General features: G+C 39.2%; 1 protein-coding gene across 14 annotated transcripts in view; it reads left to right on the top strand.

Moving 5' to 3' along the window:
* MGA (MAX dimerization protein MGA) overlaps positions 1 to 18,353 on the top strand; it is a 151,486-nt gene that overhangs the window by 94,475 nt on the left and 38,658 nt on the right. For all 14 annotated transcript variants that reach the window (XM_088839778.1, XM_088839777.1, XM_088839782.1 and 11 more), the window contains exons 6-9: positions 1,062 to 1,193; positions 1,405 to 1,509; positions 2,243 to 2,910; positions 6,656 to 7,004. In XM_088839778.1, coding sequence (XP_088695904.1) covers positions 1,062 to 1,193; positions 1,405 to 1,509; positions 2,243 to 2,910; positions 6,656 to 7,004 — 1,254 coding nt within the window. The remainder of the gene's footprint in view (positions 1 to 1,061; positions 1,194 to 1,404; positions 1,510 to 2,242; positions 2,911 to 6,655; positions 7,005 to 18,353) is intronic.

Here is an 18,353-nt window from a genome sequence, read left to right as displayed (position 1 = left end):
AGGTAAAAAGATAGCTAAAATAAATGTTTTCCCAGTACCTACAGATAAGCCATAATATTTATAGGCTCCATTAACCATAAATATCTTGATAAAAAGAATTAGTAGCCTTCACCATGGAGAAGGCGATGGCACCCCACACCAGTACTCTTGCCTGGAAAATCCCATGGACAGAGGAGCCTGGTAGGTTATAGTCCTTGGGGTCGCACAGTTGGACACAACTGAGCGACTTCACTTTCACTTTTCATTTCCATGCGTTGGAGAAGGAAATGGAAACCCACTCTAGTGTTATTGCCTGGAGAATCCCAGGGACAGGGGAGCCTGGTGGGCTGCTGTCTATGGGGTCGCACAGAGTCAGACACGACTGAAGTGACTTAGCAGCAGCCTTCACCAGGCCAGACGCTTAAACTATTGCATGTTTGTATTAGAGGTCCTAGAAAATCTCTGGGCTATAAAATGTTAAAGTCCAAAAGGTCTGAAGTCTGCTATGTTTATGTATTAGTTATCTATTGCTGCTTAACAGATTGCTACAAACCTAGTACCTTAAAACAACACATTTACTGTCTCAGGGTTCTGTGGGTCAGGTGTTAGGGCATAGCTTAACTGGGTCCTCCTTTTAAGGTATTACAGGATTGCAGTCAAGATGTCAGGCTTGTCTCCTCATCAAAGGTTTGACTGGGGAGGGATCTGCTTCCACTTTCCCTCAGGTTGTTGGCAGAATTTTTATCCTTATAGCTCTAGGAGGATGGATGATACACTCACTCTTGCATTATCACATATACATAATCATGTACATCCTTTTTGCCACCAGTTAGAAGCAAGTCACAGGGCCCACCAACGTTCAGGATAGAAAGGGATAGATATTTAAAAGATAGAAAAGGATAGATATTTAAAATACAATATACCCAGGAGGTGAGGATCATGAGGCCACCTTAAAGTCTGTCTGCTACTTTCAACTTTTATTTCATCCTTTCTGCTCTCCACTTATTCTTTGTTATACCCCTCCCTCCACCTCAACCAGAGATTGAAAAATACCCAGTATGATTCTTTTTTTTTTTTTGTAGTGGGCTTAAAATTGAATTCAGTGGATCCAACAATGAGCATTGATCTTAAGTACTTGGGAGTACAGCTACCTTTGGCTCCAGCCACTAGCTTTCCATTCTGGAACCTTACCGGAGCCAACCCTGCCTCTCCTGGTGAGTGCACAGTATTTGTAAAGTCAAACAAGTTTGTGATAAAAATAAAATGCTACCATTGTTAGAGACATTTAGGATACTCTAATTAAATCCTTTATCTAGTGGTGAGTCTTAACTATGATTTATACATTTTAAATGAAATTTTAGTAATTAGATATTAAATATTGGCTTCCTGGAATTTTGATCGTCTCTTTTACTTTTACTTTTATAGATGGTGGATTTCCCTTTGTTTCTAGGACAGGGAAGACCAATGATTTCACCAAGATCAAGGGATGGAGGGGAAAGTTTCATAGTGCTTCTGCATCTAGGAATGAAGGTATTCAGCTTTTTAAAAATTTAAAAATACATTCTGAAACATGTGGCCAAAGACTCTTGTTAAAAGTAAACCTTGGTGGTTTTTCTTTATGTCTTCTTTCCATGCTTTAAAATAAACTGAAAATAATTATCTTGCCTTTTTTTGTTCATTTTCTGTGTCCTGTAGTTCCTATCCTGGGTTTCATGTCATACTTAAATAATCCTTGCAGCCTTTTTAAACCACTTCCTTTCCATTCCTACAGTTATAAACAGCATCATCGTCAAGCATTATTTCAGAACTGTTTACTTCAGAGCTCTATAGTGATTTCCAATAATGTTATATAGTACTTTAAAATAAACTTGTAAATCCAATCTGAAATCTAAATTTTGGTTGTGTGTCTGTTGTTCTCCTTTCTTAGTGCTTTTCCTTTCACACTGCAGTTGTTTGCAGTTATACTCTAACTAGATAAATTTATTGTTTGTGTACTATGTTTTTTCTCCTTTTTGAATCTTTGTACAGTATTATAGTAGTGTAGTGCTTGTCTCTGTTAAACTTGCTTTTTCTTGTTCCTTAAAAACTAAATTTTATACTCCTGTTTTTGTGCCCTTAACTTTTTCCCTTACTTCTGAGGAGGGACAGTTTGGAAGATCTGGTAGCTTATAAATGAATGTTCCTGGCCTTTTTAAGTGTATTTTTTTGTGACATAAATATCTGTCTTACATTTCTTTAACTATCTGTATATCTTTATTTCTAGGTGGAAATTCTGAAGGTCCATTGAAAAACCGTTCTGCTTTCTGCAGTGATAAGCTGGATGAATACTTGGAAAATGAAGGCAAGCTGATGGAAACAAGCATGGGTTTCTCTTCTAATGCTCCCACGTCGCCTGTGGTATACCAGCTTCCCACCAAGAGTACCAGCTATGTTCGAACACTTGATAGTGTGCTGAAGAAGCAGTCTATCATTTCCCCTTCTACCTCTTACTCTCTGAAACCTCATTCTGTACCCTCTGTCTCTCGAAAGACAAAGTCTCAAAACAAACAGGCAACTTTCAGTGGCCGAACTAAATCATCTTATAAATCCATTTTACCATACCCTGTTTCACCAAAGCAGAAACACACTCATATGATTCCAGGAGATAAGATTAACAAGAATTCTTCAAGCACCACCTCAGAAAACCGGGTGAATAACTTGATTGTGCCAACTTTAGATGAAAATGCATTTCCAAAGCAAATTAGTTTGCGGCAGGCACAGCAGCAGCAGCAGCAACAGCAACAACAACAGGGATCTCGCCCGCCAGGCTTGTCTAAATCTCAAGTGAAATTAATGGATCTGGAAGACTGTGCACTTTGGGAAGGAAAACCAAGGACCTATATCACTGAAGAGCGAGCAGATGTATCCTTAACAACTCTGCTTACAGCTCAAGTAGGTATCTTTTGTTTTCCAAAAGCATGTTAGTCTTGTCAAGAATTAGGTCATTAGGAGAAATGGGAATGGGGCTTTTTGGCAGGAGGATAGGGTGTTTAGTTACCTTAGTGACAGCTAAGGAAATGTCTTCCACATTTGTTCTTTATCAACTAGACACCAAATGTAGATTCCTCCTGCCAGCAGAGGGAGACTGTACAATCGTGCTTTTGAATTGTCCCTCTCCTTTATGAAGGCAGCTGAATATTCTGAACATTTCTAATTTCACTCTCCAGCATGTGGGCAAGTACATTTACTGATCTTGTTAAAACAGCTTTGAAAACTGCTTGCTGCTGCTGCCAAGTCACTTCAGTCGTGTCTGACTCTGTGCGACCCCACTTAGAAGGTATTAAATCCCAGAAAATGCCCGAAATTATCAACCTACAGAGAAAATGGTTTTGTCTTTTATAAAATTATATATTAAGAAATTTTCATTAATTGTTGATTCACCTTGGTATAGCAGCATGTGGATAAGTTTTCTGTCATGAAATTTCTGTAGTTTACCTTCCATATTTTAAATTCTGTGACTAAATTCTAGAGCTGAAGATCATCAGATATTGGGACTAAATATAAATTTTATCTTTTAAAATCAATCATTCCTAAAGACTTTCCAGTTCAGTTCAGTCGCTCAGTCGTGTCCAACTCTTTGCGACCCCATGACCTGCAGCACCCCAGGCCTTCCTGTCCATCACCAACTCCTGGAGTCCACCCAAACCCATGTCCATTGAGTCGGTGATGCCATCCAACCATCTCATCCTCTGTTGTCCCCTTCTCCTCCTGCCCTCAGTCTTTCCCAGCATCAGGGTCTTTTCCAGTGAGTCAGCGCTTCGCCAGGTGGCCAAAGGATTGGAGTTTTAGCTTCAACATCAGTCCTTCCAATAAACACCCAAGACTGATCTCTTTTAGGATGGACTGGTTGGATCTCCTTGCAATCCAAGGGACTCTCATGTCTTCTCCAACATCAGAGTGCAAAGCATCAATTCTTCTGCACTCAACTTTCTTTGTAGTCCAACTCTCACATCCATACATGACCACTGGAAAAAACATAGCCTTGACTAGACGGACCTTTGTTGACAAAGTAATGTCTCTGCTTTTTAATATACTGTCTAGGTTGGTCATAACTTTTCTTCCAAGGAGTAAGCGTCTTTTAATTTCATGGCTGCAGTCACCATCTGCATTAATTTTGGAGCCCAGAGAAATAAAGTCAGCCGCTGTTGCCACTGTTTCCCCATCTATTTGCCATGAACTGATGGGACTGGATGCCATGATCTTAGTTTTCTGAATGTTGAGCTTTAAACCAACTTTTTCACTCTACTCTTTCATTTTCATCAAGAGGCTCTTTAGTTCTTCGCTTTCTGCCATAAGGGTGGTGTCATCTGCATCAGTTCAGTTCAGTCTCTCAGTCGTGTCCGACTCTTTGCGACCCCATGAAGCACAGCACGCCAGGCCTCCCTGTCCATCACCAACTCCCGGAGTTCACTCAAACTCATGTCCATTGAGTCGGTTATGCCATCCAGCTATCTCATTTTCTGTCGTCCCCTTCTCCTCCCGCCCCCAATCCTTCCCAGCATCAGTCTTTGCCAGTGAGTCAACTCATCTGCATATCTGAGGTTATTAATATATCTGGCAGCATTCTTGGTTGCAGCTTGTGCTTCCTCCTGCCCAGTTTTTCTCATGATGTACTCTGCATATAAGTTAAATAAGCAGGGTGACAATATACAGCCTTGATGTACTCCTTTTCCTGTTTGGAACCAGTCCGTTGTTCCATGTCCAGTTCTAACTATTGCTTCCTGACCTGCATACAGACTCTCAAGAGGCAGGGCACGTGGTCTGGTATTCCCATCTTTTTCAGAATTTTCCACAGTTTATTGTGATTGACACAGTCAGTGGCTTTGGCATAGTCAATAAAGCAGAAATAGATTTTTTTCTGAAACTCTTTTGCTTTTTTGATGATCCAGCAGATGTTGGCAATTTGATCTCTGGTTCCTCCGCCTTTTCTAAAACCAGCTTGAATATCTGGAAGTTCACGGTTCACGTATTGCTGAAGCCTGGCTTGGAGAATTTTAAGCATGACTTTACTAGCGTGTGATGTGAGTGCAATTGTGTGGTAGTTTGAGCATTTTTTGGCATTGCCTTTCTTTGGGATTGGAATGAAGACTGACCTTTTCCAGTCCTGTGGCCACTGCTGAGTTTTCCAAATTTGCTGGCATATTGAGTGCAGCACTTTCACAGCATCATCTTTCAGGATTTGAAATAGCTCAACTGGAATTCCATCACCTCCATTAGCTTTGTTCATAGTGATGCTTCCTAAGGCCCACTTGACTTCATATTCCAGGATGTCTGGCTCTAGGTGAGTGATCACACCATCGTGATTACCTGGGTTGTGAAGATCTTTTTTGTACAGTTCTTCTGTGTATTCTTGCCACCTGTTCTTAATATCTTCTGCTTCTGTTAGGTCCCTACCATTTCTGTCCTTTATTGAGCCCATCATTGCATGAAATGTTCCCTTGGTATTCTCTAATTTTCTTGATGAGATCTCTGGTCTTTCCCATTCTATTGTTTTCCTCTATTTCTTTGCATTGATCGCTGAGGAAGGCTTTCTTATCTCTCCTTGCTATTCTTTGGAACTCTGCATTCAAATGGGTATATCTTTCCTTTTCTCCTTTGCTTTTTGCTTCCCGTCTTTTCTGAGCTATTTGTAAGGCCTCCTCAGACAGCCATTTTGCTTTTTTGCATTTCTTTTTCTTGGGGATGGTCTTGATTCCTGTCTCCTGTACAATGTCACAAACCTCTGTCCATAGTTCATCAGGCACTCTATCAGATCTAGTCCCTTAAATCTATTTCTCACTTCCACTGTATAATCATAAGGGATTTGATTTAGGTCATATCTGAATGGTCTAGTGGTTTTCCCTACTTTCTTCAATTTAAGTCTGCATTTGGCAATAAGGAGTTCATGATCTGAGCCACAGTCAGCTCCCAGTCTTGTTTTTGCTGACTGTATAGAGCTTTTCCATTTTTGGCTGCAATATAATCAATCTGATTTTGGTTATGCATGTATTATTCTATGCTCTTTTTATTAATTACCATAGAGCAAGGGTCAGTAAACAGTTTCTGTAAAGGGCAGACAGTAAATACTTTTGGCTTTGTAGGCCTCACAGTCTCTGTTGCAGTTTCTCAGCTCTGCTACTGTAATGCCATAGATGTTATGTAAATGAGTGGACCTGGCTGTGTTCCAGTCAGACTTTACTTAGAAAGCAGACTGAATTTGGCCCCTGGGCCTTAAGTTGGTCAATCTCTGCTGTATAGCATTATATGTGATGTCTGTTCATCCTTGTTGATATTTTGACTCATAATTAATTAAGATATTAGAGAAGGGATGGCAATCTACTCCAGTATTCTTGCCTAGAGAATCCCACGGACAGTGGAGCCTGGCAGAGTACAGTCCGTGGGATCGCAAAGAGTGGGACCTGACTGAGTGACTAATGCTAACACTAATTAAAATATCTGTTCTCTTATCTGTGCTATACATTTTAGAATGGGAGATAGCTCACACTTTTGGTTATATTCCTACTTTATCTTCTGAATCTGCATTAATCTTACACTGTTTGTACTGAGTGCTCAGAATAGAAGTCGGCAGACCAGTATATGATCGTAACTTGTCAGGGGAAGATTTAGTAGATTTATAATTTTCTACTCTTAACTTTAGGCATCTCTCAAAACTAAACCCATCCACACGATCATAAGGAAACGAGCCCCTCCATGCAACAATGACTTCTGTCGATTGGGGTGTGTATGTTCAAGTCTAGCTTTGGAGAAGCGCCAGCCTGCTCACTGCCGCCGACCAGACTGCATGTTTGGCTGCACCTGTTTGAAAAGGAAAGTTGTACTTGTTAAAGGGGGATCCAAAACTAAGCATTTCCAGAGGAAGAGTGCTCATCGTGATCCAGTATTTTATGATAATTTGGGTGAGGAGCCAAAAGAAGAAGGAGAAGAGGGAGTCAAAGAGGAGGAAGAACAATTGAAAGAGAAAAAGAAGAGAAAGAAGCTAGAGTACAGTGAGTATTAATTAAGAATTAAGACAGTACAGTTTTTTTTCAAATAGTATGGTTATTTGAAAATGTATCTCAGATATAAATTACTTTAATCTTAATTAGTGATCTCATAAGAATTCTTATTCTTAAAATGCTCTTTGTATATGACATGTGTGACATACACAGACCTACATTCATATGCTTTTTTTTAATTGAAATTTTCTCTTGAAGATAGCTCTTCTGTGTTAAATTTGAATCTTCTCTCAATTTCAGTGTTTCCTTTCCTACTATATTTTTTTATTTTGTTTAAATAAATTGACTAATTTCACCATGTAATTAGGGAGTTTCTTGCTTCTTAGTTTATTGGTGGATTCTTTAGTGTTTGAGCCATGAGGGGATCCCTCTTAGTTTATTAGAGGATTAATATTCCATTTTTGGCAGGTTTATGTTTACATTTGCTGTTGTTTGCTGTGTACTTTCTTTAGTCAGATTGGATGATTAATATTTTGATATATATTCTTCCAGTATTTTCTGTTCATCTACATGTGTGCATATATATTATTTATAGAAATGAAACTTCTATATTTATGTTATCTTTTAGAACTTTCTTATTGTAAAATCTTGTTCTGCTTTCTGTATTAACAACTGCAGCGCTATAATTTTAGTTTTAATAGCTTCATATTATTACTGTTCTTTTGATTGGATGTTTAGCTTTTCTGGGTTTTCAAATAGTATGGTGATGAACATTCATGTTCAGTATAGGCTATTAAAAGTGGAATTGCTGTGACAATGAGGATTTTTTAAACATTTTAAAATGTTGCTACAATTGTACCAACTACACAATTACCAGTAGTTGGATAGTGCCAGTTCTGTATTCTTGTTAGATATTAAAAATGATAGGCAGAAACTGTCTTACCTTAAATTTATATTTCTATAGTGATAAGTTTATTGACCATGTCATAAACTGTAAATGGCTTTTTCAAATTCTTTGCTAACTTTTATTGGAGTGGCTTTGTTTTTCCCCCATATATTTCCAAGAGGTTTATTTTTTCCAGGTTGTAATTTTGTAATTTACATTTTAATTTTCTTCAGAGTTCTTCCCATCTCCCTTAGGCAAAGGAAAATCAGACATGGTTAAGTCTAGTCGTCTCTTCTTTTTATGATTTTGGTTCTTTGGAATCTTACTTAGTCTTTCTCTATTCTCAGGATTAAAAAAAATAGATTAATATATGGCATTAAAAAATTAAATTGTTAATATATCTGGAATTTATGTGAGATTTGGAGTAGGGCATCATTTCTCCCTCAAATGGCTAGCCAGTTGTACTATTACATGTTGAGAATAAATACTTTACTTATTGGTTTAAAATGTCATCTGTGATACAGGGAATGAAAATATACCAGTGTTTGGGTCTGTTTTTAGTCTCTGCTGTTCATTTTGTGACCAGTGCCAGGCTGTTCTAATTGCTGTTTCAGTATTCCAGTAAGGTACTCTGCCTTCATGAACTTCTTGTAAATATGATTTTAAAAGTTTAGAATGAAATATAATGCAAAGTTATTAATTTAGTTTTTCTCATATCTCCTTATTGAGTTTACCCCCATCTTGCACTTACAGCAATACTTTTCCATTTCAAAGCAACGGAAGTAAGTTACAAAAACCACAGCAGGAGGAATACTGTATATCTGTTGGGTTTATTACTTTGCTTTCTTGGTATAGGCTTTACCCTGTGTCTTAATTAGAATTAAACTCCAGAATCCAGCCAATTATCGAAGTAGATTTTGGTTTTCTCACTGGGATATTCCTTAATAAAAGACATTGTCTACTATATTCTAGGAGCCATTAAGTAGGGAACAATGGGGAGAGGAGGGAAGATACTTTTGTAATGATTGCTCTGTAAAAGGAGTAGAAATAGCAAAGAGTTCTTGGAGGCAGAAGTGTTGTTGAGACTGAAAATAAAGATAAACATAGAAACTGGAAGAAGTTGAAATCTATCAGTGTTTTGTGAAAAGATAGGTGGAAAATGAGAAGAAAATTTGCTGATGATTCAAAGGAGTTGGAGAAAATTAGAAAATGAAAGAGAAATTACTGGAAGAAATGATGGTAGAGGGCCTTCCCTGGTGGTGCAGTGGTTAAGACACCACACTTCCGCTTCAAGGGGCACAGGTTCGATCCCTGGTCAGGGAACTAAGATCCAGTATTCTGTGTGGTGTGGCCAAAAATAAATAAATAAATAAAAGTAATAGGGTAGAGTAGAATAGAACAGAAAGAAGTGGTGATAGAAGATGTCTCAAAGCTGAAGAACATGACATTTCTGATTTAAGGGGCCACTGAATACCAGGCAGTTAAGAATTTTAAGGTGACTCTATGTAGACAACGTTCTTCTGACATTTCAGAACACTGAGAGTGAAGAATATATCCTGAACTCTTTTTAGAAGAAGCCACTTTTACTGGGAAGTATTTCGAATCAGTTTGGTGTCAAAGAGATCATTAATAACACTGGATGTTTGAGTAATATTTTTAAAGTCAGAGTTGAATAGGGATTGGATGAATTTTTAATCTAACACTCTTGGCCAAATTATAAACCATAATTTATAATTATGCATGAAATAGAGATATATTAAAACATCAGGATGCAGGAAGTTGATCTCTTACAGATTCTTGGTTACTTTCTTGAGGTTGTGCTCCAGAAAATGAAAAAAAAAAAAAAAATTCAAGAAACATGAGATAACTTCTAGTGAGTTATGAACACAGCCCAAGAGAAAACAATCTTAGGATTACTACTGTAGAGCAAGACTATAAAGCAAGCAGTCTAATTTAAAACAGGAAAATCAGAAGATTCTGAGAAGACTACCTTTAAGAGTATATTGGTTTTATTTTAAGAAATGGCAAGGTTAAGAGCCTGGATGATTCATAATTAGGTGAAAGTATATGCCAGCTTCATCAATTAAAAAAAGAATTGAAAACATAGAAAGGAAAAAATTTGTACAGGAAAATTATGGTCCACCTGTTGTATGAACCAGTACAGTTTTTGGTAGTTTCAAGCAATTAAGAGTAAGAAAAGAGGGACTTCTCTATTAGTCTACTGGACGGGAATCCACCTTCCATTGTGGGGAACACTGGTTCAGTCCCTGACCTGGGAACTAAGATCCCACATGCCTCATGAATAATAATAATAATATTCACTGGAAGAGAGTCTGATGCTCGGAGGGATTGGGGGTGGGAGGAGACGGGGACGACAGAGAATGAGGTGGCTGGATGGCATCACCGACTCTGTGGACATGAGTTTGAGTGAACTCCGGGAGTTGGTGATGGACAGGGAGGCCTGGCGTGCTGTGATTCATGGGGTCGCAAAGAGTCGGTCACGACTGAGTGACTGAACTGAACTGAATGAGAAAAGAGAATCTATTGGACAATTTGAACCGATTTAGTGGTATAGGATTACATTTTCTTCTCCTTAGGGGTCAGTCACATTAGTTGATTCTACAAGGATTGCTAGGGCTTCACTTATAGCTTGGTAAAGAATCCGCCTGCAGTGCAAGAGACCCCAGTTTGATTCCTGGGTTGGGAAGATCCCCTGGAGAAGGGATAGGCTACCCACTCAAATATTGTTGGGCTTCCCTTGTAGCTCCGCTGGTAAAGAATCTGCCTTCAATGCGGGAGACCTGGGTTTCTGGGTTGGAAAGTTTGCCTGGAGAAGAGAAAGGCTACCCTCTCCAGTATTCTGGCCTGGAGAATTCCACGGACTGTATAGTCCATGGAGTCCCAAAGGATCGAACATGACTGAGTTACTTTCACTTTCTTTCATAAGGATTGATCATGTAAGAGTAATTGACTAAGCAGATGTGTGGATGTTTTGATTTTTAGAATTGGCACATACAAATTGTTGAAGTTCCAAATTTTTAGGATAGAAATTAGTACCACAAACCATGACAATGTGAAAGTAGCTCTATAGCTGGAGAAGGCAATGGCACCCCACTCCAGTACTCTTGCCTGGAGAATCCCATGGGTGGAGGAGCCTGGTGGGCTGCAGACCATGGGGTCGCGAAGAGTCGAATACGACTGAGCAACTTCACTTTCACTTTTCACTTTCATGATTGGAGAAGGAAATGGCAACCCACTCCAGTGTTCTTGCCTGGAGAATCCCAGGGACGGGGGAGCCTGGTGGGCTTCCGTCTATGGGGTCGCACAGAGTCGGACACAACTGAAGCAACTTAGCAGTAGCAGCAGCAGCAGCAGCGCCATAGCTGATAGAAGTTGAGATGTGGAACAAGTTTAGGATGCTAATTTCCTTATCTTTCATCACACTGAATTCCTGCTGCTGCTGCTAAGTCACTTCAGTCGTGTCCAACTCTTTGTGTGACCCCATAGATGGCAGCCCACCAGGCTCCCCCGTCCCTGGGATTCTCCAGGCACGAACACTGGAGTGGGTTGCCATTTCCTTCTCCAATGTATGAAAGTGAAAGTGAAGTCGCTCAGTTGTGTCCGACCCTCAGTGACCCCATGGACTGTAGCCTTCCAGGCTCCTCCATCCATGGGGTTTTCCAGGCTAGAGTACTGGAGTGGGGTGCCATTGCCTTCTCCAACTGAGTCCCTGCTGCTGCTGCTGCTAAGTCACTTCAGTCGTGTCCGACTCTGTGTGACCCCATAGACGGAAGCCCACCAGGCTCCCCCGTCCCTGGGATTCTCCAGGCAAGAACACTGGAGTGGGTTGCCATTTCCTTCTCCAATGTGTGTGAAAGTGAAAAGTGAAAGTGAAGTCGCTCAGTCGTCGACCCTTAGCGACCCCACGGACTGCAGCCTACCAGGCTCCTCCATCCATGGGATTTTCTAGGCAATAGTACTGGAGTGGCTTGCCATTGCCTTCTCTAGCTAATCTTAAAATCATGGTGTTGAGTATAAAGTGTTTCATATAGGATTATTGAGATAACCACCAAAACTGAACACAAGTGGTTGAAAGTAGTCACTTGTGGGACTATGTCACGGTGTGGTGGAAGACTTGCCTTTCATTTTTGTGTCATTTTGTATAGTTTGAATTTTTAGTGTTTTTGAATTTATTCTACAGTTAATATATAAATTAAAAATTAGTGTTTTTGATGTGTCAGATGTAGGCATTTAACAATTGCTTTTTTTGGTCATTATAATAGACTTAAATTTTTTCCTGTGATTGACAGCCCATTAATTCATTGATGTGGACAGAGGGATGCTAACATTAGTAATTTTTATGAAGAGCACTCTATAAGGGTTATGTTATTTAAATCTTGCAACTTTTTGTGATAAGGAGGTTTCTCCATTTTACAAATACACTAATTGAGTGCTTAAGCATTTGAGTGACTTGTTACTCAAGGTCACATTGCTGTTAAGTGAGCAATAGGGATTTGAACCCAAGTTTTCCAGATCTTTGTGTTTTTTCTACTGTGTAAGATAACAATTTCTGAAATTTGGCCTTCACTCTTATCACCTGTTTACTCTTTTGTTTGTCTAAAAATACTGCAGACGGTATAAAAGCACCACTTAGCGCTGTGGGGCGGTACCATGACAAAGGATAAAAATCTGGTATTCCTGCTTTCTCAGTCTGCTTAGAATTTTGCTGGAAATGTGTACCTGCAAGTTAACTTGATGTAAAGAGAAGATCAGTAAAATTGATATCTGTAGGAAACTGATTAGGAAAAACGGGGAATATACCAATTATCAATATCAGGAATGAGAAGTGACATTACTGCAGACTTTCAAAGGATAATAAGGAAATATTAGAAACAACTTTATAGCAATGAATTGGACAACTTAGGTGAAATGAAAAAGTTTTTTTGAAATACTGCAAAGCTACCAGGCTCACTGAAGAAGAAATAATTGCTTAGCCCTATACCTGTGAACTTGTAATGAAAACTCCCACGGTGACACGAGTTCCAGATGTCTTCATGGTGACGTCTGGAAAGCTGTTTAAGGAAGAAATAATATCCAGTCTCTACAAACAATCCATAAAATGGTTTCATTCTGTGAGACCAGTGTTACCCTAATACTCAAACAAGTTATGAACATATATAAAAATTATAAATAAAAATTTAGCAAGTCACATCTATGTATATTTTAAGGATAAATATGTCATGGTCTAGTGGGATTTATCCCAGGTCTGCAGGGTTGATTTAACATCTGAAAATAATTACTGTAGTTCACCATTACCATTAACAAACTTTTTCCTTTTTATAACAGACTTTAAAATATATATATATATATATCATATTATTTCAATAGATATTTTGAAAAATTGGGAAAATCCATTTCTGATGAAAGTCCTTAAGCACACTAACAATAGAAAGAAACTTCCTCAACCTGATAAAGAGCATCTATAAAAAACTTTGCAGCCAATATACTAACTTTGGTACATGGCTGAGTACTTTCTCCCAGAGATTAGGAATGAAGACGATTGTCCTCTTTCATCATGTCTGTTGAACATGATACAGCCTAGCCAGCCAGTAAGGCATGAAAAAGAAAATGCATCCAGGTTGGAAAAGAAGAAATAAAATTGGCTTTTTCGTAGGTAGGGAAATTCTAGGAAATCTACAAAACTACTGGAACTATAAGTTAGTTTAGTGAGGTTACAGCATTCAACAATATCAAGATACAGTATATATGCCAATGAACAACTTGAAATTGAAGTTTAAAATACCATTTAAAATAGTATACAAAGAAATGAAATGCTTAAGGATAAATCTGTCTAAAGTTGCAGAAAAAAGATCCTTTATACCAAAAAGTGCCGAGTGCATGCGTGAATGCTAAGTCACTTCAGTTGTGTCTGACTCTTTGCAAGCCTGTGACTGTGTGGCCTGCCAGGTTCCTCTGTCCGTGGGATTCTCCGGGTAAGAATGCTGGAGTGGGTTGCCATGGTCTCCAGGGGATCTTCCCAACCCAGGGATCAAACCCACGTCTCTTGCGTCTCCCGCATTGGCTGGTGGATTGTTTACCACTGTGCCACCTAAGTAAATGGAGAGGTACACAGTTTTCATGCATCAGAAGATTCTTGGTAAGATACAGTTTTCCTCAGACTGATTAATAGATTTGACTCTGTTCCAGTCAAAACCTCAATAGGCTTCTTTTGGTAGAAATTGGTGAGTTGTTTCTAAAATTTATATGGAAAATAAAGGACTTAGAGTAGTCCTTTGATAACACGGACATAGTTGATAGACTTATACTACCTGATTTTAAGACTTACTGTAAAGCTGATGTAATTGGGATAAACAAAGACACTCACAAACATACCTCATTTTATTGTAATTTGAATATATCTTAGTTTTTATAAATTGAAGGTTTGTAGCAATTGATGTCCAGCAAGTCTGTTGGCACCATTTTTCCAGCAACGTTTGCCCCTTTCATGTCTCTGTGTCATATTTATGTAATTCTCACAATATTTCAGATTTTTTCATTATTAGTACACTTGTATGAATTGTACCAATACAAGATGGCAAACTTAATGAATGTTGTGTGTGTTCTGTCTACTCTAGCTGCTGTTTCCCATCTCTCTCCCTTTGCTTGACCTCCCTGTTTCCTGAGACACAACAATAATGAAATTAGGCCATATGATAACCGTACAATTGGCTCTAAGTTTTCAAGTGAAAGGAATGGTCTTACATCTCTCATTTTAAATCAAAGCTAGAAGTGATTAAGCTTAGTGAGGAAGGCATGTCAAAAGCTGAGAGGGGCTGAAAGCTAGGCCTCTTGCACCAGTTAGCCAAGTTGTAAATGCAAAGAAAAAGTTCTTGAAGGAAACTAAAAGTGCTACTCCAGTGAACATATGAATGATAAAAAAGCAAAACAGTCTTATTGCTGACACTGAGAAAGTTTAAGTGGTTTGACTAGAGTATTATACCAGTCACAACATTCTCCTAAGCTAAAAGCCCGTAATTGTCTTGAATTCTATGAAGTCTTCTGAGAGAGGGTGGAAAGTTTGAAGCTAGCTGTGTTTGGTTCTTAAGGTTTATGGAAAGAAACTATCTCCATGACATATAAATAAATGCACGGAAAAGCAGCAAGTACTGGTATAGAAGCTGCAGCAAGTTATCCAGAAGATCTAGCTCACATATGAAAATGACTGCTACACTAAACTGCAGGCATTCAGTGTAGGCAAAATAGCCTTATGATGGAAGAAGATGCCATCTACAACAATTCTGTCAGTTTTTGCTTCATATATTTTGATGGTCTGTCATTAGGTGTATTAATGTTTGTAAAAGTTATTTCTTCTGGATGTATTGAAACTTTTATTAGTATATGACATCCTTCTTTGTTGGGCTTCCCTGGTGGCTCAGATGGTAAAGAATCTGCCTGCAATGCAGGAGACTCAAGTTTGATCCCTGGGTCAGGAAGAAGGGAATGGGCTACCCACTCCAGTATGCTTGCCTGGAGAATTCCATGGACAGAGAAACCTACTGGGCTATATAGTCTCTCGGGTTGCAGAGTTGGGCATGACTGAGTGACTAACACACACACATCTTTTTTGTCTGTTTTTTGATTTGATGTTTACTCTTGAGAGTCCCTTGGACTGCAAGGAGATCCAACCAGTCCATTCTAAAGGAGATCAATCCTGGGTGTTCATTGGAAGGACTGATGCTAAAGCTGAAACTCCAATACTTTGGCCACCTCATGCGACGAGTTGACTCACTGGAAAAGACTCTGATGCTGGGAGCGATTGGGGGTGGGAGGAGACGGGGACGACAGAGAATGAGGTGGCTGGATGGCATCACTGACTCGATGGACATGAGTTTAAGTGAACTCCGGGAGTTGGTGATGGACAGGGAGGCCTGGCGTGCTGTGGTTCATGGGGTTGCAAAGAGTCGGACACGACTGAGCAACTGAACTGAACTTGATCTTAGTATAGCCATCCTTATTCTTTTTTGGTTACTGTTTGCATGGCTTATCATTTTCAACCTGTTTGTGCCTTTGGATCCCAAGTGAGTCTCTTGGTGACAGGATATAATTAGATCATGTGTTTTCTTTTAAAATCAATTCTGCCAGTTTTTCTTTTGATGGAGATTTTAATCTATATTTAAAATAGTTATCAATAAGAAGGATCTTCTGTCATTGTGCTGTTCATTTTCTGTATACTTGATAACTCTTTGGTTCCTCGGTTCCTTCATTACTGTATTATTTTCTTTTTAGTTGTTATTTTGTTGTGAAATGTTTGAATTTTTTTTTCATTTCCCTTTGTGTGTTTTGTGTAGCTTTTTTTTTTGGGTTACGATAGGGATTATATTTACCATCCTGAAGTTAAAACACTCTAAATATATCAACTTCAGTTCAGTTCAGTTCAGTCGCTCAGTCGTGTCCGACTCTCCGCGACCCTATGAATCACAGCACGCCAGGCCTCCCTGTCCATCACCAACTCCCGGAGTACACTCAAACTCATGTCCACAGAGTCGGTGATGCCATCCAGCCATCTCATTCTCCGTCGTCCCCTTCTCCTCCCGCCCCCAACCTTTCCCAGCATCAGAGTCTTTTCCAGTGAGTCAACTCGTCGCATGAGGTGGCCAAAGTATTGGAGCTTCAGCTTTAGCATCAGTCCCTCCAATGAACATCCAGGATTGATCTCCTTTAGAATGGACTGGTTGGATCTCCTTGCAGTATAAGGGACTCTCAAGAGTCTTCTCCAACACCACAGTTCAAAAGCATCGATTCTTTGGCGATCAGCTTTCTTCACAGTCCAACTCTCACATCCATACATGACCACGGGAAAAACCATTGCCTTGACTAGACGGACCTTGGTTGGCAAAGTAATGTCTCTGCTTTTTAATATACTATCAAGGTTGGTCATAACTTTCCTTCCAAGGAGCAAGCGTCTTTTAATTTCATGGCTGCAATCAGCATCTGCAGTGATTTTGGAGCCCAAAAAAACAAAGTCTGACACTGTTTCCACTGTTTTTCCATCTATTTCCCATGAAGTGATGGGACCAGATGCCATGATCTTTGTTTTCTGAATGTTGAGCTTCAAGCCTACCTTTTCACTCTCCTCTTTCACTTTCATCAAGAGGCCTTTGAGTTCCTCTTCACTTTCTGCCATAAGGGTAGTGTCATCTGCATATCTGAGGTTATTGATATTTCTCCCAGCAATCTTGATTCCAGCTTGTGCTTCTTCCAGCCCAGCGTTCCTCATGATGTACTCTGCATATAAATTAAATAAGCAAGGTGACAATATACAACCTTGACGTACACCTTTTCCTATTTGGAACCAGTCTGTTGTTCCATGTGCAGTTCTGACTGTTGCTTCCTGACCTGCATACAGGTTTCTCAAGAGGCAGGTCAGGTGGTCTGGGATTCCCATCTCTTTCAGAATGTTCCACAGTTTATTGTGATCCACAGAGTCAAAGGCTTTGGCATAGTCAATGAAGCAGAAATAGATGTTTTTCTGAAACTCTCTTGCTTTCTCCATGATCCAGCGGATGTTGGCAATTTGATCTCTGGTGCCTCTGCCTTTTCTAAAACCTGCTTGAACATCTGTGAGTTCACGGTTTACATACTGCTGAAGCCTGGCTTGGAGAATTTTGAGCATGACTTTACTAGCGTGTGAGATGAGTGCAATTGTGCGGTAGTTTGAGCATTCTTTGGCATTGCCTTTCTTTGGGATTGGAATGAAGACTGACCTCTTCCAGTCCTGTGGCCACTGCTGAGTTTTCCAGATCTGCTGGCATATTGAGTGCAGCACTTTCACAGCATCATCTTTCAAGACTTGAAATAGCTCAACTGGAATTCCATCACCTCCACTAGCTTTGTTAGTAGTGATGCTTTCTAAGGCCCACTTGACTTCACATTCCAAGATGTCTGGCTCTAGGTCAGTGATCACATTATCATGACTATCTTGGTCGTGAAGATCTTTTTTGTACAGTTCTTCTGTGTATTCCTGCCACCTCTTCTTAATATCTTCTTCTTCTGTTAGGTCCATACCATTTCTGTCCTTTATCGAGCCCATCTTTGCATGAAATGTTCCCTTGGAATCTCTAATTTTCTTGAAGAGGTCTCTTGTTTTTCCTATTCTGTTGTTTTCCTCTATTTCTTTGCATTGGTCACTTGACATAAAAAAACTCTCCCCCTTTATAGCTATACTTCCACACCTTTTGATAATGTCACAGTGTTACATATTTATACATTGTGTATTCAGAAGTAATTGATTTTTAAAATGCATTAATTTCTTAAATTATGTAGAAAACAAAATTTAGAGTTATAAACTAAAAATAACAGTAATACTAAGTTTCATACTAATGATTTTTTTCCTTTTAAGTGCATATTAGTCTCAAATTCTGTAGAAAATGAAGAGTACAGTTACAGACTATTGTTATAGTAATACTAAATTGTCTCTCTCTTTCTGGAAGGACAATTTTGCTACATTTAGGTTT

The sequence above is a fragment of the Moschus berezovskii genome, chromosome 9 (genome assembly GCF_049115385.1).
Source record: "Moschus berezovskii isolate FMDL1 chromosome 9, NW_MosBer_1.0, whole genome shotgun sequence".
NCBI lineage: Eukaryota > Metazoa > Chordata > Mammalia > Artiodactyla > Moschidae > Moschus > Moschus berezovskii.
Note: the sequence above shows the minus strand (reverse complement) of the source record. Positions and strands in the feature narration are given on the sequence as shown.